Raw genomic sequence first — 22,778 nt, forward strand, 5'->3', positions numbered from 1 at the left:
CGTTGCAATATAAGAAACCACCCCCATCCCATATGGGCTTGGCTAGGTAGGTGCAGAAACCCCCTTGGTTAACTCTATAGAGCAGCCTCCAAGCCTCACAACCCCCTCAGTCCAAGGCCTGGGGTGAAGGAACTTGCCCCAATGCTTCAGGGCAGTGTGGCCCAATAGCCATCATCAGTGTAGCTATCCCTCACTGGGGCCCAGTAGCCAACATCTACGCAGCAGCCCTTCACGACAGGGCAGAGTGGTCTAATAGCCAGAGTCAGTAAGGGTATTCCCACTGACCCAGCAATGGGTGTGTCATTTTCTATTAACATTTTGGAAAATGCTCCAAGCTCCTAAAAACAATCCACTGCTCTAGACTTGGTGCAATCTATGATATATTTTGAAGAGTCTGTTCGTGGATTTGTTTGTGCAAAGTAAGTCTTACTTCACGATTACCTGCAAATATCAAATTTTGTATACACAATCCTGCCACTTAAATTAGCTGAATGCACTACTTTTTATACTGGAATATGCTGGATGAAAGATGTAAATAATTATTTTTGTTTTTCATTATGATTAGAGTTCATAAAAATATTAGCTAACAAAATTAAAATCGAGTCACCTATTCAACTGACATTTTAGTGCAAAGAAAATTGTTATTGTTACAAATAACAAAATAATTCAAAGAAGTTACGGAAAGAGTAATGGTAACTTTACAAGTTTCTGTTTCAAATTTATATGGTAAATATTCAATAAAATGAATAATGTTTGAAGTTGAAATCCTACAAATTTAAAACCGTTCTTTTACTTCCCTTCTGCAAGCACATTAATAAAAAATTCTATTACATATATTTAATTTCTTGAACTTTCCTATAAGTGTAATCTATGCAAAATGACTTTGCCTGGTCAATGACAGGCTTCATCTGCTAGCATATTCTATTTGCTTTTAATTCATTTTATTCCTACTTGATCAATATGTCGTGTGTTACAGTAATATTGCTTTCCAAATAAGCAGTAATGATGGAGCAGTTTCATTAATTTTTGTGTTGAAAAGTACAAAATTGTTGCAGAAACAAGTGCTATTCGAATTTCTAATCTGTTCTATGATTGCTCTGTGGGCTCTGACTTGTGTTTTACCTTCTCAGATGTTTCTATCAAACCATAGAGGGCACTAGGACCCGAAGGAATCCTTTAGTTCTGGTACAGTATATGTAGAATATATATAGCACAGCACAGACAGCTCAGGAACAGAACAGCAGAAACAAGCAAAGTGCTGCTGGAAACAAACTGCACTTTCATGTAACCAAGATTTAAGTATCATTTTGTGTTCTGCCACAGGCCTTAATGCTTCTCATAGAAAGCAGCCTGTAAAAGCATCCAACCCTTTGTTGCCAATGTTACAGCTCTGTAAGGTCACCGACTCTTTGCTGATCAGTAATTCTAAGTCAGCCTGCAACAAGGAACTCCTCACTCAAGAGGGAGTTACATTCTGTATTAATGTCTCCAGGCAGCAGCCATTCCCGGGCCTTCATCAAGTCCGAAGCCTGCGAATTCCTGTTTTTGATGACCCAGTGGAGGACTTGTATAAATATTTTGAACAGTGCAGCAACACCATCGAGGACACAGCACGGAGTGGTGGAAAATGCTTAGTTTATTGTAAAAATGGTCGCAGCAGATCTGCAGCGATCTGCATGGCCTATCTGATGAGACACCAAAATCTCACTCTTCAGGATGCCTTTGAGGTACTGTACTCGTGCTCGAAAGTTATACTTATACCTCTCATATTTAATAATTCATTTCAAACCATTTTATGAATAATGACCCAATACCTAAGACCGCAAGCAACAGACAGTATAGGTGACAGCATTCCTTTTTTTTAAAGCATCTGGAGATAAAAAGTATTTAAATTCTTTTGCAGAACTTAGAAAAATATGATTGTCACTATTGATAAAAATGACAAAATCTGATGTCGTTTTATAGTTTCATTTTAGTGCCTTAGTCCATTTTATTAACTTTTCCAATTTCTTCACAAATTGTCAACATTTTCAAATTTATTTATTTTGAAAGTATGGGAACATTAGTGGACTGTGGCTTGTAAGCAGTTTAAGAATTTTCAGCATTCCAAGTTTGAGCTGTTATGATTGGATATAAACCCATGCCTACTTTCTGGTTCCTGACTAGATAAGAAAAGCTTTTAAAATTAGGTGTCTGGAACAAATACAATTACCAAGTCAAATGTTCTTTAAGAAAACACAGCAGAACAGTCACAGAAAGAAAGCTGTTTCTGTGCACATTCCTGATGGCACTTGCAAATCCAGTGCAAAGGAACATAAAACGAAGTGATGACAAAGCCACTCAGTGAAAAAAAAATCAAGCAAATCTGTGCAGAAATTATTAGACATTGTTAATCCTGTTCTCCTTCATAGCAATGTTATCTGTGTACTAGCCAAACATTGGACAGAGACAGTATTTATTGTTCCTGATAAGCAGTACTTTGGACAACAATAATGCCCTACTAGTAATGCTGCAACCTTGATTTTGAGTGTCCACCAAATTGGACTCAATCTCTCTATGTCCTTTCACCCTTGGCCTTCCTATTAGATCTGTGACAGGGGGAGGTCACAGAAGACCCGTTGCAGGGCAGAGGGAGAGGGGCCTTCCTAGAGTGCTGACATGGCCACTATCACTCGCCTTCCCACTCTCTGGGGCTTCTCACCACTCTGTCCTGCTGGGCCAGCTCCTTGGTCTCCCACAGCCAAGGCCCCAAGATCAATGTCCCCCTGAGAAGCAGTACAGACACTGAATCTCTTCAGGTCCAAGGAAAGGGGAGTTTAGGGCCCAGCTTCCCGGGATACCACTCCCCAAATGGGATCAAAACCCCCCAATGAAATACTTGGGTAAGTCCCCTTTAGTAATGAAAGGGAAAATGTACACACTGGTCGTCCCCCCCCCCCCCCAGGTAACAGTTGGGCTTGATAGAAAATTTAAGTGATTTTTTTAGATACAAGCAGTAGGATTTCAGTGGTAATAAGTGAGAACAGGCAGAACAAAGTAGATTACAAATAAAAAAACAACAAGAAACACTTAGCTACTTCTGACACTAAAATCCTCAGCACAAACTAATTATAAACTCACCCTAAAACTCTCTCTTTTCCAGCAAAGCCTTCCAAACCAGGGCTGTCCCTCACCCTGAGGTCTTTAGTTCATCCTCCTCAGGTGTGTCAAGACAGCCCAAAGACCTACCTTCCTACCTTCCTATTGCTTTTAAAGATTCCCTCCTTGTATGGGAAGTCACCTAGCCAGGTGGGGAGGACATGTGACTTCCCCAGACCAACCAATGCTAAGACTTAAAGGACAAAATAGATTGTTCAATAGCTGGTCATCAAGACATTGAGGGGAACACCCTTAATACCTTTCGTTCACACATTTAAAAACTGTAACACATTCCACACACCATATGTCTAATTTTATACACAAGAACAATACACAGACCAAAATAAGATGAACAGATCCAATGGATTAAGACATGAAAATTGATAGCTTACATGAAGAAATTTGCTCAAAACACCTTTGAGTTATGTACATTTGTACCCATAAATCTATTTCATAAAGCATGGGGGGAGGGGTAAACTGTCATAAGACCTACCTAATTAAGATCATTGTCTTAATGACAATGGCTTCCACTTCACTAGGAACTGGACTAAGCCTCACTTCCCCAGATACAAACATTCATATTACTCAAAAACAATATAATGTATTCTTTGGTATATGCAAAATACGCAAAACAAAGCCATTTCATATTGACTCCCACAGAGAAATATAAGAATCAACTTTCTCAGATGTCATGGAGTGAAAAATTATTTTGTCTGATTTCCTGCACAATTTATATCATACATTCAATGTCTGTCATTTTTTCTAGACTGTGAAGACTGCCAGACCAGGAGTAGAGCCCAACGCAGGATTTTGGACTCAGCTGCAGAGATATGAAGAACATTTACAGATGCAGCATCCATTGGGTTATTCTTCTAAAAAAAAAATTTCTTCCAAATAAATATAATTCAGACCAATGTACTATACTATACTATACTATACTATACTATACTATACTATACTATACTATACTATACTATACTAACCAATGTAGTATTATTTTCCCCAATCCTGTAAACAACCCACAATGGCATCAGGTGTGAATTTTCTCATTCTCCATTCAGCTCATTTAGGTGCTAACTTTAAAGCCTAATAAAGACTCTCAGAAGTATTTTCTTGCTGATCATTTTAAAAGATGGAGTGGGGTAGGAGAGCAGCTCACAAGAGGCAGAATATGCTGCAGGGGGAAAGGAGCAGAGGGAAGCAAGGAAGAGAAATGAACAGAGAAGGGGGACAAACAGAAAGGATAGGAAAGGAAGAAACACATAGGCTGTGACTACATTGGCAAGATTTTGCGCAAAAGCAGCCACTTTTGCACAAAATCTTGCCACCTGTCTACACTGGCTGCGAGTACATGTGCAAGAACACTGATGTTCTAATGTATAAAATCAGTGCTTCTTGCGCAAATATTATGACGCTCCCGCTCAGGGATAAGCCCTCTTGCACAACTGTTCTTGCACAAAAGGCCAGTGTAGACAGGCAACGTTAATTTCTTGCGCAAGAAAGCCCGATGGCTAAAATGGCCATTGGAGCTTTCTTGTGCAAGAAAGCGTCTACACGGCACGGATGCTTTTGCGCAAAAGCACATCTCTTGCACAAAAGAACATGCCAGTGTAGACGCTCTCATGCGCAAATACTTTAACGCAAAAACTCTTGCGTTAAACGTACTTGCGCAAAATCTTGCCATTGTAGACGTAGCCCAAGGGAAAAAATAGTGGCCTGGTCCTAATAGTGAGTATGTTTCCCTTTGAGTCATGCCTAATATAGCAATAAGGTACTGAACAAATAACTTTTAATTACTATGTACAGGCTATATCCTAATCTTGATCTTGGTACAAAGCTCTCAGTAGCACCAGTGGGTGAACTACTTACTGTGCCTAAAATAGAATATTGTTCTAACCCCCATCTATTGGCCAATGATTAAGAGTGAAATTTGACCTCTCCACAAAATAAATTTCAACAGTCTGAATACTGGCAGAGTTCTGTGTGGGAAGCTTACACAGCTTCTGCTCAATATATGCCTTTTTTAGCTGAGTTTTTCCCAACTGAATTATCCATTACAATATTAAAACAAAATACACAAGGGGCGGGGGGGGAACTGACATTATATAGTAATCTCCATGCCTTCTACAGTAGACTTCCGATAATCTGGAATCTTTGGGACCTAGGCGGTGCTGGATTATCGGATATGCTGGACTATCAGGAGGTACTATAAGCTGGTTATATATATACAGTATACAGTATATACTGTATAGAAAATGTTTTAACCCTTTTTACTGTACAGTATACTGTAACGTTTTAGTTTTTTTAACCCTTTTTTACTCTTTTCGCTCAGTTCAGCTGCTGCCACTGCTGCCTTCTGACTCGTTTTTTACCGAAGCTCATTCACTAGGCTCTTGCCATTTTGATGCCGTACTTTCCGGAGTGCCGGACTATTGGATGTCTGACTATTGGAGTTTTACTGTATTACCATTTATTAAGCCAAATGAGATTTAACAGTCCCCAAACTGACTTTTTACTGAAAAGGTCACCAAGTTATAAAACCACATTCTGTATCACACATGCAAAACAATGATTCTGCCAAGAGGCCTTGTATGATTTCATAGGAAATATCTTATTTGGGTACATTGGAGACAGAATTTACAACTAATGGTACATTTAAATGTAATTATCGGGCTCAAAAAACAGACAAAAGTAGAGGATTATTTTGTTCTACTGTTTTAATACATTTGAAATTAAAAAAATAATTATGAAAACTGCAAAATTGTCAATGTGAAATTTCATTTGGCATTGCTCAGCAAACCAATTTAATTTTTAAAAAGGTTAGCTAATCTTCACTGACTAAATGCTATAACAAGAGTCTTCCCAGCAGCAGAATAACTTGAGTTGAAAGTACTAAAGACCAATTTTATAAATCATAAAATTAGTGCAGAGCAGAGCCACTGTGGAATAGTTTGAATTAGACAATTCTAATAGATTTTTTTCAGGTTTTATATCTAGTGTACAGGGATTTTTTAAATCTATAAGTAAAAAAAAGGAATAGATTATTTGGGAATAAGGCATTAGGTAGATAAAGAATCCCTTTATCAGATAGCTTTTCCACTCCTGACTGTTTTTAGTATTCCTTGTATATTATCCATTGGATGAAGATTTTAGTGTGTTGTGTTGTGTTGTGTCATGCAATTTTTTTTAAAAAGTTCCAGTACAAACCTCTCATACAAGATCACTTGTTCTTAAACTTATTTAATTATACCCCGTTTTTTGTGTCTATAGTAGTTGATTCAACGCTCTACCCCCACTTCTGCCACACAAGTACTTATACCAGTATAAGTGGTAGCAGTACTTCACTTGAATCAATTTTAGCTTATTTGTTTTTCACTTGAGTTGGGCTTTTTTTTTCTGTTGCACGAGAAAGCCAGCAATCCATTGTAATAAAAGCAAAAGCAAAACTGTGACTGTGTTCCATGCTTACAATTCAATGTGCACATTGCGTCACAGTAAACAGATTAATATACGTGTGGCCACAACTTTCTGTAGTGCTATGCAAATTTAATAGTGCCATCTGAGGACCGATGGTACTTTAAAGAATATTTGAGCATAAATTTTCATGAACAAAAATCCACTGACTACATCTAGACTGCATGATTTTCCGCAAATGCTTTTAACGGAAAAGCATTTTTTGCGGAAAGCGTCCGTGCCAATATAGACGCGCTCTTGCACAAAAAAAGCCCCGATCGCCATTTTCGCGATCGGGGCTTTTTTGCGCAAAACAAATCTGAGCTGTCCCTTTGCACAAAAGCTTTTGCGCAAAAGGACTTTTGCACGAATGGGAGCAGCATAGTATTTCTGCAAGAAGCACTGATTTCTTACATGAGATCGTCAGTGTTCTTGTGGAAATTCAAGCGGCCAATGTAGACAGCTGGCAAGTTTTTCCACAAAAGCAGCCGCTTTTGCAGAAAAACTTGCCAGTCTAGACACAGCCACTTTGTCAGATGCATGGAGTGGAATGATGAAGTGGGGTTTTGCCCACGAAAACTTATGCCCAAATAAATCCGTTAGAGTATGTCTACACTAGCCCCCTAGTTCGAACTAGGGAGGCTAATGCAGGCATTCGAAGTTGCAAATCAAGCCCGGGATTTAAATATCTCGCGCTTGATTTGCATCTTCCCGGCCAGTCGCCATTTCTGAAATTTACAAATCCAGACTAACTGCCCATGTCTACATGCGGCAGGGACCCGGTAGTTCGAAATAAAGCCCTAGTTCGAACTACCTGTTAAACCTCATTCCAGGAGGAATAACAGGTAGTTCGAACTAGGGCTTTATTTTGAACTACCGGGTCCCTGCCGCATGTAGACGTGGGCAGTTAGTCTGGACTTGTAATTTTCAAAAATGGCGACCAGTCGGGAAGATGCCAATAAAGCGCGGGATATTTAAATCCCAGGCTTGATTTGCAACTTCGAATGCCTGCATTAGCCTCCCTAGTTCGAACTAGCGGGGGTAATGTAGTCATCCGCAGTTGCAAATGAAGCCCGGGATTTGAATTTCCCGGGATTCATTTGCATGAAGCCGGCTGGCGCCATTTTTAAATGCCAGCTCCGTGCTACACGCGGCACGGAGTCCAAACTAGCCGGCATTTAAAAATGTCGCCGGCTGGCTTCATGCAAATGAAGCCCGGGAAATTCAAATCCCAGGCTTCATTTGCAACTGCGGATGACTACATTACCCCCGCTAGTTCGAACTAGCGAGGTAGTGTAGACATACCCTTAGTCTTTAAGGTGACACAGGACTCATTGTTTTTGCAGATACAGACTAACACAGATACCCCTTGGACATCTGAAGATCTAATATGCCTGGTGGAATCAGCTTTGCTAGTTATTCGTTGAGGGTAAAATGTTCACAGTAAATTTTTTTATCTTAAAGCGTCTCTCGCCCTGCTCTCTACATACATTCCATGCACCCCTGAGTGGTACATCCGTCAGTTTGAGAACCTCTGAACTAGACAGAATGTGAATATCAAAAAACCATGTCTTTAAGTGCATATACGATAACAAGTAGTAACACTGGCCATAACAACTTTAATTAAGAACTGCAAATCACTCAAAGGATAATGCCTAGTTCCCATTAAAACTTAACACATTCTAAAAAAAAATAAAATAAAAAGCCAAAGTATCCATAAAAAATTATAGTAAGCTTTACAACATTGTAATTTTATTAAGCTGTGATTAGTTGCAGCATGTCAGTTTCACACTTAGAGCCAGTCAAAAATAGAGTAATAGTCACTCTTTGTTTGTTGTCAAGCTATACATTATGGCTTCATTTTGCTTGGTTTGTCAGTGAACAGGAAGTCTCCATGTGGCAATATATTTCCAGAAATGTAACTGTTTCCATTTTCAAAATGTTCTCAAAAGGAAGTAATAAGGCATATAACAACCTCAATACTGAGATAAAGTTTGCAACCTGAACTAGAACAGTCAAAAAATTATCTTTTTATTTGGATTAACAAGATGTTAACATACAAACAATTAAAAAATAAAAGAAGAGTTTACACATAATCTTTAGATGTCATGACTACATCCGAATTTTTGGTGTAAATACGTGGCTGATGAACTGCCTGGCCAGCTGAGTAGTCATATTTGCCGTCACTGTAATTAAGAAAAATGAACTGTAAATAATTAAGTACACTACATCTTCATGGTCTTTAAAAAATACAACTAGTGTAAATAAAGACTCCAGAGTCATTGCTGTTTAGACCAGTTAAATTGATTTTGTCAAACACAAAACAACAAAATAAAGAATATTGGGTCCACACTGTTCATCACTCATCCTTAGTGGAGAGTTTTAAATTCTGCACTAGGTTTCACTGAAGGATTTACTAAAATCATGTGGAAAATTGGTGAGTCAATGCACGATGGATCAGATCCAAAAGCCCCCATGATATCATTTGAAATTTGTCCATCAACTTCAGTGGCTTTGAACCATATTCTGTATCATGCTCAGAGAAAAACTGTCCCTCAGTAGCTGTTCCCACGCAGCTTTTTTTAATGTTTAAGTAAAGCATCTTCCAAAGTGTTTCTTCCCTGTGTGCATCCCCTTTTTTAAGGTTTAAATGAACATGGTTTAGAAGTACTTTGGTCCTAGTATTTCTAGGACTATTTCAAGGTTGCACAGACCTTTTCTGTTTCTGACAACAGGAACCATATACCAAACAGTTGCTGCACATATCTCAAATAACAATTATATTTTCAAATGAAAAAGGATAAATAGGCCAGAATTCTTGATTTTTCTGACATATTGCGGAACAAACCTTTCTAAAAGAACAGAAGATGAAATAAAAACCTCTTAGAATGTCTTAAGCTGTATCAGTTGGTTTGGGAAAAAAGGAATTTATTTTCTGCAAAATAAATGGAATTAGATCTTTTTAATGGTAGTGAAACAATATTATTAGAAAATTATAGTGCTATAACCATAATACAAAAAATACTTAAAAGATCTGTATTGTAGCTTTACCAGTACAAAGAAAGTATAAAACTGATTTCAAATCTTAACAGGCCAGTTTCAGAAGGAAGAAGGATAGCATGAAAGGTGTGCATGCTTACATCACAGCTACGTCTAAAATGGCATGATTTTCCGGAAATGCTTTTAACGGAAAAGTTTTCCGTTAAAAGCATTTGCGGAAAAGAGCATCTAGATTGGCACGGACACTTTTCTGCAAAAGCACTTTTTGCGGAAAAGCGTCCGTGGCCAATCTAGATGCACTTTTCCGCAAAAAAGCCCCGATCACCATTTTCGCGATCGGGGCTTTTTTGAGGAAAACAAATCTCAGCTGTCTACACTGGCCCTTTTGCCCAAAAGGGACTTTTGCCTGAATGGGAGCAGCATAGTATTTCCGCAAAAAGCACTGATTTCTTACAGTAGGAATTCAGTGCTTTTGCGGAAATTCAAGCGGCCAGTGTAGACAGCTGGCAAGTTTTTCCGGAAAAGCGGCTGATTTTCCGGAAAAACTGGCCATTCTAGACACAGCCCACAAGTTTATGGCAAGACTCAGTGCTGAATTGACAGACTGAGCCTCTAATTTTTGCATTTACACAATACAGAGGTGAATGATTGGAGACAAACCCACTTTCTATGCATAAACTGGCACTGATTGAAGTGTATCATTTATTTTGACTTTTAAGCTGAAGAGCTACCTGTGCTTTCTTCTTTTTCCCCCTTTGCATGAACAAGTCAAGAAGATCCCACCAAGCATAGACAGAATCGACCCAGCCCAGCCTAAGTACAGTGCATCTCCAAGTTCATACCTGGAATATAAAGGATTTTATGGAAGCATCATACAATAGGATCAAATATAGAAGATTTAAAGCTTTCTTCATTATATTATATATTTAGTATTAAGCAGTAATACATTTTACATGGTACTAGATATAAAATGTGTAAATTGTATAAAAAGCTAGCATCATTCTTGGTAAAGAACACAGAGAATTATAATGCAGACTGTTTCATTTCAGTATCTAATTACATGTTACATAATAGATTATGTGGATGGATAATAATGTGAGCATTTGTATCTCTAATTAACAAACCTCTTAAGCAGATGCTTAAGTGCTTTGCTGAATCGGGGCTTTAAAGACAAAAAATTAATCAGCATCATGGAGATAAAGGGGGCTCGGTAATTGCTTAGAAATATTGAAGAGCTGGTCATAAAAGATAGATATTTACAGTGTCTGAAAACAGAACTCATATGGAGCAACAGCTTGAAAATATGTCAGCCGACGGTCAGGGCATTGTGTATGTTCTATACACCCGAGACTTTAACTGCTGAGACCGGGGTCCCTTGCAGCCGGCAACCTGGAGGAGGCTAACGGGTGCCCAATAAGTGTACAGGGAGAGCTTATAACACCTTAGATTTCAGCTGCTAGAATTTGTAATTCCTTCACAGCGGTCAGCCTTGGGGATAGACTGAAAGGTGCCCCAGTGGATTCTGCCACCTGGGTGTGACACAAATCCAAACGCCCAAGCTCTCCCTATATCTGTCCCTAATGACCGGCTGAAGTTCTTTTAAATTGTGCCTGGTTCTGTTACAGCAACTGAAGGAGTCAGGTTAAAACTTAAACAGTTACAGGTTTATTGAGGAAGCTTATAAATCATATGGTTACAATGGCTATTGTTCTATTTCTTAACTGCTGGCAAGTATATATGTATATATATAGAGATAGATCTTTAAAAAAAATGGTTACAAAGAAAAATAAAAATAGGAAATAGAAAAATAATGGTACCAAATGACAGCTTAATCTTTAAAGAGCTCTATTCTATGCATGCACTAAAACAAAAGGACACATACGGGTACAATTTTTACCCTCTTCTGCGTCGCTCAGTCCCAGCGTGTCAGGCCAGGATCGGTCCCTCAATTCCTCAGAAAGACGAAAATACGAGGAGGGCGTCCCCGTGGAACCTCGGGAGGTCAAAACACCTAACCCGACCAGCAGGTAGAGGGTAGATTGACACTCAAAGTGAGTACGTTGCTGTACCCACTTTTATACCCATTGGGTCACGTATTTCTCTTTCTTATCTGTGATGCCAAATGGTGCTGGTCTGTCTTTGTGAGACCAGTTCTTACAAGGGAGTTGTGAACTTAATTTACACTTGTAAGAGAGAGTTGAGAGGATTAAATTGGAAGTACTGGACATTCTTTTTCTCAGTGGGGGATTCCTCTCCCAGGGACTGTGTGTGTTCGAATCAACATGGGTGCCAGCCGGGCACTTCTTGCAGCCTCGAGCTCAGTTTATTGAGTTAATCGTTACTCAGAGTCAGGGAACACTCGCATATCCTGATCTCGCATCAAAGCAGATCAAAGCTTAATGGCTATGCTGATTTTCTTATTGTTCCTTCTCTGCCCTGTATACAGACATCTCAGAGGGCAAGCAAGACTGGTTGAGATGGGGGGGGGCTGTCTGGCTACAAAGTAAAAGGGAACAAAAGGTTTACTCCACTTATCCACTTATGCCTGGAGATCACAGTATTACCGGGACTTCCTCAGCGAAACAGTTTTCTCTGATACAGAATTACCAACACAGCTCCCCACTGTAGGAGATTAGCTATGATTCGCCAATAGAGCTGTATAATTCGCTATGCGAAGAAGCAATGTGGCCGATGTATAAATCTTTCGGCCAAACATATCCAATTTCTTTGCCTCTTTATCAGCCCCCACATTTTTCAGCTGTGGGTTCTTAGCCCTTTGGAGAGCTGCGTCAACGACCAAGGAGTTTGGCTGCGGGTGAGTAAAAAGGAATTCTGAGTCTTTAGATGCTATAAAATAACGCTTCTCCGCCGGTTTCGAAGTTGGTGGAGTCGAAGCCGGGGTATGCCAAATTTCTGCTGCTGATTGGAGGATTGCCTCGTCCATAGGGAGAGCAACCTTAGATTGTTGCTTAGGGTGTAGATTTCTCCAGAGCTTAAATTGCTTCGTTGGAGTGTCTGATATCTGAACGTCCTGAGACTGGGCTACTCTCCTAAAAAGGTCTTGAAAGTCCTTTGTGTCGTCTGGAGGAGATGGATCCCCTTCAAACACTGCATCGTCTGGGGAAGATGACGAAATATCTTTTGGAGATACAGTCCGTAATTGATCGTCCGTATCCGATATCTGTCCTTCCTCAGGCTCGGATAGGTGAGCTGAAGGCAAGGGGTTCTGTTGATGAGGCGATGCCCTCTTCCAGTCTTGAATTGGAGATGACTATCGTGCCTCATGAGGAGTGTGGCAGCAGCACTGATGAGAACGAGAGTGAGGTCTTCCGTATTCAGAGGATGATCGATGGCTCCTATAATCAAAGTGGTCAGGGGACGACCTTCGCGAGGAATATCTGCTGGCATACCCCCTATGATAAGATCTAGGCGGGGAGTAGCTTGGTGAGCGAGATCTGTATGATGATTCCCGATGGTAACAGTGATACCGTTCGCGATGATCGGAATAACGAGACCTTGATCTCCATCGCGGGGAAGGCATTGTTTCTTGAAGCCCCGCCCTCTCTATGCTCCTCCTTTCCATTACTTGCTATCCCCAATCCTTATACTGCTACTTTAAAAAAAATTCCCACAATTCCTTGCAGCTACTCACCTGTGTTGTTGCTCAGTGAGTAGCTGCTCCTCAAATGAGGAAATCTAATGTAAATGTATTGCGCAGGTGTGCAGTTCAGAGAGGGCTCAAGAGCTACTCTTAGAGACTCCGAGATCTACCGGTAGATCGCGATCTACTGGTTGGTGACCACGGGTATATAATGTCGATACAGTCCCCTTACTCTAATGGGGTATGTCTACACTACAGCACTAATTCAAACTAGCTTAATTCAAACTAAGCTAATTCGAATTAGCGCATCTAGACTTAAAAATTAGTTCGAATTAGCGTTTTGCTAATTCGAACTAGCATGTCCACACTGAGTGGACCCTGAACTGAGATTAAGGATGGCCGGAAGCAGTGCCGGCAGGGCATCAGATTAGGACTTGGAGCGTGGAGCTGCTGTCTCAGGCTAGCCGAGGGCTGTGCATAAAGGGACCCAACCCCCACCCCAGACAGACAGTTCTCAGGGGTTCCCTGCTTGCAAAGCAGTCCTGCCTTGGAGTGCCCTGAGTGCCCACACTGGGCACATCACAGCACTCGGCCATCAGTCCAGCTGCATTTGCCGCAGGCTGCCATCCGGAGGGGGGGTCAATCAAGGGGCTTCAGGAGAGCTTCCACCCCGAGGAGCCCGCAGAGCCAGCCTAGTCCTCCCCATCGGGGGCTCGTACCCCATTTCTCCCTCACCTCCTTCCACTTACCCCTCCCTAGCTCCCCTTCCTACTGTACAAAATAAAGGACATATTTGTTCAAAAATAGAAACTCTCTTTATTGAACAAAACTCGGGGAGACTGGGAAAAGGAGGTGGGAGAGGGGAAGAGAGAGGGTGGAAGAGAGGAGGGCAACTAAAATGATCAGGGGTTTGGAACAGGTCCCATATGAAGAGAGGCTAAAGAGACTGGGACTTTTCAGCTTAGAAAAGAGGAGACTGAGGGGGGATATGATAGAGGTCTATAAAAGCATGAGTGGTGTGGAGAGGGTGCATGAAAAACAGTTCTTCATTAGTTCCCATAATAGAAGGACTAAAGGACACCAAATGAAATGAATGGGTAGCAGGCTTCAAACTAACAACAGAAAGTTCTTCTTCACAAAGCAAATAGTCAACCTGTGGAACGCCTTGCTGCAGGAGGCTATGAAGGCTAGAACTATAACAGAGTTTAAAGAGAAGTGAGATAAAGTCATGGAGGTTGGGTCCATGAAGTGCTATTAGCCAGGGAGTAGAAATGGTGTCCCTGGCATCTGTTTGTGGAAGGCTGGAGATGGATGGCATGAGACAAATGGCTTGGTCATTGTCTTCGGTCCATCCCCTCCAGGGTCCCTAGTGTTGGCCGCTGTCGGCAGACAGGCTACTGGGCTAGATGGACCTTTGCTCTGACCCAGTACGGCCATTCTAAGCTCAGGGCTCAGGGTCGGGGGTCTCAGTGGACCCCCTTGATTTTCATGCCAACCTGCTCCTGGGTGGCAAGGCTGGCAGCTATCCTGCCCTAGACGGCCACTTTTCTGTGCCTAGTGCGGAGGTTGTGGATGAGGTCCACGATGTCCGCACTAGACCAGGTGGGCGCCCGCCTCTTGCGGCCCCGGGCAGGCTCCTGGGAGCCGCCAGCCTGGTCCCGGGAAGAGGCGGAGGGCTGGGTGGCAGCGGGTGGCTGGCTCGAGCCATGCCAGGTGCAGGGTCTGCTGTCTGGGTGCTGGCAGGCTTGCATCTGGCATGGGCACCGTAGCCAGACCGTGCCCCTTTAAGGGCTCCGGAGTCGGGAGGGGGCAGAAGAGTTTCCCTGTTGGTGCCCAGAGTGGCCACCAGGGAAAGCTGGGGAGGGCTAGCCTCCCACTAATTTGAATTAAGTGGCTACACAGCCCTTAATTCGAACTAGTTAATTCAAACTAGGCATTAGTCCTCGTGGAATGAGATTTACCTAGTTCGAATTAAGCGCTCCGCTAGTTCGAATTAAGTTCGAACTAGCGGATCGCTAGTGTATCGCCTATCAAAGTTAATTCGAACTAACTTTATAGTGTAGACATATCCATGTAGACAACTTGAGTTTCCTTCTAGCAAAGGAACTACTATCTATTCTTACCAAGTCTGAATGCAAATTCTTTTGTAGTCTAGTCTTTGCTTTTCCAAGATTGGACCAAGATTGCTTCACCGTTAGACTTCCCCCATATTCCGTCAACAGCCGAGGGTTGTTCAATTTCCTGAAGGGGTTTAAATCTATGTAGTAAACTGGAGGTCTCTTGGGCATGTCTACACTATGTGCTTATTTCAAAATAAGCAGTTTCAGAATAAAAACTCCGAAATCGCTTATTTTGAAATAGCATGTCTACACTACAAATGCCCAATCGAAGCGCTGAGCTATTTCGAAATAGAGCATCTACACTGGTTAGAGCCTCAATTACATTTAAAGCCCCTTGGAAGCACTCCAGGCAGGGCATCAGGACAGCAGTCACCTCCTGGATCTGCTGCCTGAGGCTATCTGAGGCTCGTGCTAAAATGGACCCCCTTGTATAGTCGTGTCTCAGGCTCCTCACCTTTGCCTACCTCCTTGAGGGGTAGCAAACACATTTCACTGTGTGCTCTGGTTGTCCTTACGGACACCACAGCCCTCCTGGCCCAGCTGGAAAGCAGTCGCCAGCTCTTAGACCTGCTGCCACACCTCCTGGTGCAATTACTACAGGCTGCCCTTGTGGCTCTTCAGAAACAGGACCTGCCATTCCCTGCGGGGCACCTCCTCTCCCCTCTCCATGTGCTGTTCATGCAGCACAGCCCCTCCCACCCTTCCCTGCTCACCACTTCTGTCAATAGGACACCAGTTCCGACTGGTGGGATGGGATTGTCATAGAGCAGTGGGACAATCAGCAATGTCTCCAGGACCTTCATGGAGCTGTGTGCCCGGCTCGCCCCTGCCCTCATGCGACGGGACATCCACATGCGACCTGTCATCCCGCTCCAGAAGCGAGTTGCCATCGCCATCTGTAAGCTCGCTACGGTGGACAGCTACCGCTCCGTCAGAAACCAGTTCGGCATGGGGAGCTCGACTGTTGGGGCTGTGCTCATGCAGGTACCGCGCGCTCATGCTATTGTCCCAGGAGGGTGATGAACTGCTGGAATGCGGTTCCCCAGGGAAGGAGGGAGTGGAAGCTCTCTCCGTGATGGGTTTTTCAGTCCCACTTTCACAAAGCCCGGATGGGGTAAGTTGAGGTTGGTCCTGGGGGGGAAAGGGGCTTGGGCCCCTGAGAACTCCTGAAGGCTCTGGCAACCCTGTGATTTTCTGTTTGCCTCCTTCAATATGTGGTGAGGGCTATCGACACCATCCTGCTGTGCAGGGTTGTCATCCTCCTCCTTTGCCACCATGGGCTTCCCCAGGTGCGGGGCGGGCCATTGACTTCACCCACATCCTGATTCAGGGGGCAGTGGACTACATCAACAAGAAGGGGTACTTTTCTATGGACCACTGAGGCTGCTTCATGGACATCAGTGTGGGGTGGGCAGGGAAGGCACAGGATGTCTGCGTATTCTGCAATTCCAGCCTCTTCCACAAGATGCAGGCTGGCACTTTTTCCCCTGACTGCACCATCAGGGCCAGGGAAGTGGACATGCCATCTTAAAGGGAGGTTCTGCTGTCTCCTCATCCACCTTGAGCTCAACAAGCAGAACGTCCCCCACGTGGTGGCAGCCTGCTGTGTCCTGCACAACCTGTACAAAAATAAGGGGGAGGGGGCAGGGGCCAAGCAGTTGCCCGGGGTCTTTGAGTGGCCATTCATGGCTGCCATCCGTCAGGCCCATCAGGGGGCTGTGCACATCCAGGCAGCCCTGAGGGAGAGTTTCAGACAAGGACACCTGTAACTCTCCTCCAGGGCTCTCCACAAGGGGCCTCTGCAGTGCCCCTCTGTGCCTTTGCTCCCCAACCCCTTCCTTCCCCCGCAGACACAATGAACAAGACTTTTTGTTTTTGAACAATAAACTTTTTTTAAATTGGGGTAAATATAACTGGGGAGGAACTGGGGAAAGAACCTGGGAGAAGGGAGGTGGCAGGGAGAGGAGTGTGGAGAAGGGGCTCAGGGATGGGGCTGGGACTGGCAGCTGCCTCAGGTGGTCCCACTGCCTAATGCGCAGGGCCCTCAGTGGCTGGCAGGGGGCTCAGAGGAGAAGCTGGAGGGGCAAAGGCAGGATGGTAGCTTCTGGACCACTCTATGGTGACATCCTGGGAGGGGGGTACCAACTCCAGGGACAGGCTGATCTCCTGGCTGGTGGGCATGCTGTAGCTGCTGGTCTCTCCCTCTTTCTCCACAGCCCTGTCCTTGTGGAGGCTGACGACGGGCATGTCCAGGCTGGGCATAAAAGCGGCAGGTCTGGGGTTGCTGCTCCCAATCAGGAACTTCTTTCCCTGGTATTGGTGTAGGCCTGCCTCAGCTCTTTAATCTTCATTTTCACCTGGTCCAGAGTGCGGCTGTGCACCCTCTGTACAGGCTGTTGGCCATATGGCCATAGACACTGGCATTTCACTCTCTGCTGTGAAGATCCTGGAGGTTGGATTGATCCCCACAGATCTTGATCAGGTTCAGGATCTCCACTTCACTCCATGAGGGACCCCTCCTCTTTCACCCCCGGCCAGGGGCTTCCACGCTGGCTGCTGGCTCTCTTGCAACCATGGGGGGCTTGATGGGAGTGCAGGATCTGCCATGGCAGCAGGGAAAAGAGGGATGGCTACTTGTGTGTGGCACAGGACAAGCAGGGCTTGCTTTGTGCCACAAGCCCTTTCCTCTGTGGCTGCAGCTTTAAGGGCTACAGGGGAAGGGGAACTATAGAGTTATGATGAGTGTGGACTGAGTGGCCACCAGAGCACCTGTGGGAAGCTGTGGAGGCCACTTATTTCGAAATAACCACAGCTGTGCCGTCTATATTTTGAGATAGGTGCTAATCCTTGTAAAATGAGGGTATGTCTACACTACTCCCCTAGTTCGAACTAGCGGGGTAATGTATGCATACCGAACTTGCTAATGAAGCCTGGGATTTGAATTTCCCGGGCTTCATTAGCATAAAGCCGGCTCCGCCATTTTTAAAAGCCGGCTAGTGCGAACCCCGTGCCGCGCAGCTACACGCGGCACGGGCTAGATAGTTCGAACTACGTAGTTATTCCGAACTATCTGTACGCCTCGTGGATCTAGCAACAGATTTAAAGCAACAGATGGATCTAGACCAGGGGTCTCCAAACTTTTCAGCCCGAGGGCCGCATTAACTATCAAACAGCAGTTCGGGGGCCGCTTTCACGACGGGGAATTTCAGTTGCCTATTGCGCCCTCTGTCGCAGCGCGGCCGGTACTCTGACCATGCACTCCCTCCAGTGCTGAAGGGGAGGGAAAGGGGGGCCCGGGCCCACCCTCACTCACGGGCCCCAGCCCAGGGCCCTAAGGACACGGAACCAGCTGGCTCCGGTCCGGCTGACGGGGCTCCTGCCGTAACTCGTCAGCCCGCCAACTCTAACGAGTTCTGCCCTGGGCTGCTTCCTTTCCCTCCTTGTGTGACCCTCTACCTCCCCCCACCGTGGGGCGGTCACCTTTGATTCGTCCGTCAGGCTGACGGTCGTATATCCAGACGCCCACCCCTCCCGCCGGGGCTGGTCCTGCCGTCTGGGTGGCCGTCGGGTCTGGACTCCTGAGAAGGGGGGGGGCTTTTCCCCCTGCTCTCCCCTTCCTCTGCACGCTGTCCTCCCCTCCTGCTTGCCACCGCTCACTCCTTCCCCCCCCCTGGGTGGAAGGGGTCACCTTTTTAAAGTTCCCGCCGGGGTTCACGTTCCCCCGCACGTCGCCGGGCGGGCGTTACCACCACCGCCCATCCTGCCCCCTGATTGGCCGGCTGCCCTGTCAGTCTGGGCGGGGGAATGCCGCCCGTGCTAACCCCCGCCCCCTGCGCCGTTTGCCGCCGCGCGGCTGCTTGTCAGCGGAGCGGCCTGCTTCTCCTGCCCCGGCGCGGCGTGAGTACACGCCGCACACCCCTGACAGGGCCCCCCCCCCCGCGGCAAGAAGGGCCCGTTCGGCGGCGCCCCAGGGACGGGCGGGGATCACCTCGTCACACCGGCACGCGGAAGGCGGGGCCAGACAAAAAGGTCTCCACAGGCCGGATGAGAGGGCCTCGCGGGCCGCATCCGGCCCGCGGGCCGTAGTTTGGAGACCCCTGATCTAGACAAATAGATGAGCAGGCCCGCAGATGAGGTAATTAATGAGGGGCAATTGCCCCAGGGCCTTGTGATTCAAAGGTGCCCGGGGCTCCAGCCACTACCGCCACTACTGTGGTGCTGCTCAGGCCCCACCCCTTCCCCCAAGGCCCTGCTCTTCCAGTAATGTGGAGCTAGGCCCACACACACACCTTGCCCAGAGGCCCAGAGAAACTGTCAGAAACAATGGCAAACACAACAGGCTGTGGTCTCAGCACACCAGCAGCCTAACTGCCATCATGTTTTTGTAGGCATCAAGGCAAAGGAGAGTTTCATAGACTCACAGAATGCTAGCACTGGAAGGGACCTCTAGAGATCATCAAGTCCAGTCCAAGCACCATCTTTCCCTGATAGATGTCGAGCCAAACTTCTCTTCAATATCTCCAGTGATGGAGATTCCACAGCCTCCCTAGGCAATTTATTCCAGTGGGTAACCACCCTGACAGGCAGGAAGTCTTTCCGAATGTCCAACCTAAATCTCCCTTGCTGCAATTTAAGCTCATATGAAGAAGGAGGAATTTGAAGGGGGATAATGAAGTATGGCAAAAGCTCAGAGTTGTGAGTACCTAGAGAGAGATTCAGGTTGAAGATGAAGCTTGCATTACAGATCAGAGTGATTGGCAGGGTAGTGGTATTCTTTACAGTGTACAAGACAGGAGACAGCGGGAAGCGCTTCCGGGGGAAAATTAGGAATTCTGTTTAATAGGACTGAATTTGAACTGACAGCTAGACACTCCCAAGGAGATGTCAGATACAGGCTGAGAGTTTAGTTTGGACAGCAGGAGACAAGTCCAGAACAGATATCTCTGTGAGCAGTCAGCATAGAGATTGTAGTAGAATTTGTGTTTGTGCAAGAGATTACCCAAAGCTAAGGTACAGAGGGAGAAGAGAACAGAACCAAGGACAGAGCCTGGTGGAACCCAATATAACATTAGAAAAGGGTGAGCGAGACTCCTTTGAAGGACACGCTGAAGAATCAGTTAGAGAGGCAGAGTTAAGAACATGGAAAGGATAGCGTAACAGAGGCCTAGAGGGGACAGATTTGTGTTTTCCGAGAAAAATAATAAAAAGCACAAATGAGAACAACACTCTTCAAAAAGGAACAGCAGAGGTAAATTCTACAAAATGTTGGCATTATCATCAACTTCAAGAACAAATGACAAAAACGTAAAGCTAAGAAGAAAGGGCTGATCACGAAAGTAATTGCGGAAAATTTCATTATGCATTAGTACAAACTAATAAGTATTGAAAAAGGTGCCTAGTGAACAGAAGAAAGGCGTGCGGCTGGTTGACACATGAAAGAAAGAAAGGAACTGGGAGACCATTGTGGAATGTCAAGTTCCACATCAAAACAAACATGACGTAAAGAGAAAATGCGGAAATATAGTGACGTATACTTGGAGTTAGGGTTTACATGGATGGGCAATGAATCTGAACCACGTCCATTATGCTTACTCCGAAAGGAGGTGCTGTAAAATGAGAACTTAAAACCAGCTAATCTTCAGTGTCACATTAAATGGAAACATGGCGAATATGTTTTGAAGCCAATTTAATTTTTTTAGAACAAACTCAAAGAATGAAAGGAATGTAAGACATTAAATTGAGCACATAGCCATGGGCAGTGACCATGAGCACTCCCAGCTATCCCCTAGGCAATTCTAGGATCCACCCCACTTCCCTAGCTTCAGGACATCCCTTATCCTGCCTTCCTATTGCCAGAGCCAGATCCATCCCTGAGGCAGCTGGTGTTTACTGTGTGGCTGCTCTTGGAGTGGGAGAGGGACCTCACACCCATCACCCTGTGATCCTTAACTCTGTACCTTCTGGACACCCCTTATCCTGCCTTCTGAATGCAAGAGCCAGCTCCTGCTCTTGGTCAACCTGTGTTGGTTGTTCTGCTGCGCCTGCGGTGGGTGGATTTGAGTCCCCAGGCAAATGCCCTATCCCCTAGGCCGCTCCAAAACCCACCCCACTCCATCTCCCTGCCTTCAGGAAGTACCTTATTCCTGCCTTCCTAATGCAGTTGCCCCTCCCCACCACCCACCCTGGAAGCAGCCAAACAGCCAACACTGGCTGCCCCAGTGCTGGAGCTGGCAACCGCATTAGGAAAGCAGGAGCCAACACAGGCTTCCCGCATTAGGAGTGGGGACCTCTTATTGGGCAGCTCAACTCATAGCCAGGACAGGAAATCCACACACCAGAGGAGAAGAATTTATATTACCTGCAGCAAAGGAGATGGTGAGTGCAATGCTTGGAGACAAGGCTGGGAAACAGATTGGTTTAATTTCTCTCTCAAACAATGCAGTGCAGCACAGAATTGACGAAATGGCTCAGAATGTTAAGGAACAACTGACTGAAAGGGTGCGGAAAAGTCGCTTCTATTCTTTTCAAATTGATGACTCAACAGATATCACAAACCACTCAAACCTTCTGACAGTCGTTAGATATGAATACAATGGAGAGGTCCAAGAGAACTTTCTCTTTTGCAAATCTTTGCCCACATGCCCAACTGGTGAGGCTATTTTTGTTGTGTTGAGCGATTTCATGAGGGAGTATGATATTGACAGGTCAAAGTGTGTGGGGATCAGTACTGATGGGGCTCATGCAATAACTGGCCAGTATACCAGAGTAGTCACTTGAGTTAAAGCAGTGGCACCGTTAGCGACATTCATTCATTGCAGCATTCACAGGGAAGTGCTAGCTGTTAAAAAAATGCCTCCTGACCTCAGGGCAGTTTTGGACAAATCAGTCAATTTCATCAAGGCCCATCCATTGAATTAAAGACTATTTGATGCTTCGTTTGGTGAGGTGGGCAGTGATCACAGCCAACTTCTTCAAATGGAAGTTTGCTGGCTTTCCAGAGGAAAGGTTCTTTCACGCCTGTTTGACTGTGTGATGAAGTGAGGATTTTTTTTTGCTGGACCATCATTTTGAGCTTTCTCATTACCTTGTTGAGTTTCCTTGGCTAGCTAAATTGGCTTACTTAGCCATATCTTCAGCTACCTAAATGGGCTTAATCTAAGTCTACAGGGAAAAGCTGTGACCATCTTTCATGTCCATGACAAAATTGATGCTATGATCAAGAAATTGGGCCTGTGGACATCTCAACTTGATCAGTTCAGCATTCAACCTCATTGCAGGAGGAATACCAGCTAATTTGAGTTAGGGCTTTAAATCGGAATCCTGTTTCACTGCCGCGTGTAGATGCGGGCAGTTACTTCGGGCTAGTCAATTTCAAAAAGTGGCGACCGGCAGGGAACATGCAAATCAAGCGCAAGATATTTAAATCTCGGGCTTGAATTGCAATTTCGAGTGCCCTCATTAGCCTC

General features: G+C 45.0%; 2 protein-coding genes across 3 annotated transcripts in view; one reads left to right on the forward strand and one right to left on the reverse strand.

Moving 5' to 3' along the window:
* Nucleotides 1-1,157: 1,157 nt before the first annotated feature.
* DUSP28 (dual specificity phosphatase 28) lies at nucleotides 1,158-7,261 on the forward strand. Its single transcript, XM_006125191.5, has 2 exons — nucleotides 1,158-1,727; nucleotides 3,905-7,261. Exons 1-2 carry the CDS (start codon nucleotides 1,380-1,382, stop codon nucleotides 4,034-4,036), a joined length of 480 nt encoding a protein of 159 aa, XP_006125253.2. The 5' UTR covers nucleotides 1,158-1,379; the 3' UTR covers nucleotides 4,037-7,261.
* Nucleotides 7,262-8,598: 1,337 nt separating this feature from the next.
* Nucleotides 8,599-22,778, reverse strand: part of LOC102448096 (claudin-15-like) — a 34,236-nt gene continuing 20,056 nt past the window's right edge. For both annotated transcript variants that reach the window (XM_006125192.5, XM_006125193.5), the window contains 2 exons: nucleotides 10,323-10,433; nucleotides 8,599-8,777 (listed from right to left, as the gene is read on the reverse strand). In XM_006125192.5, the coding sequence (XP_006125254.1) occupies nucleotides 8,678-8,777; nucleotides 10,323-10,433 (211 nt within the window). In that variant the 3' untranslated portion in view covers nucleotides 8,599-8,677. The remainder of the gene's footprint in view (nucleotides 8,778-10,322; nucleotides 10,434-22,778) is intronic.

Source organism: Pelodiscus sinensis, chromosome 10, assembly GCF_052426305.1.
Source record: "Pelodiscus sinensis isolate ZL-2025 chromosome 10, ASM5242630v1, whole genome shotgun sequence".
NCBI lineage: Eukaryota > Metazoa > Chordata > Testudines > Trionychidae > Pelodiscus > Pelodiscus sinensis.

Bases quoted from the DNA above. Each gene is read 5' to 3' on its own strand.
- DUSP28 (XM_006125191.5), top strand. From the start codon at position 1,380: ATGTTACAGCTCTGTAAGGTCACCGACTCTTTGCTGATCAGTAATTCT. The intron at 1,728-3,904 runs GTACTGTACTCG...CATTTTTTCTAG, and splicing joins CTCTTCAGGATGCCTTTGAG to ACTGTGAAGACTGCCAGACC.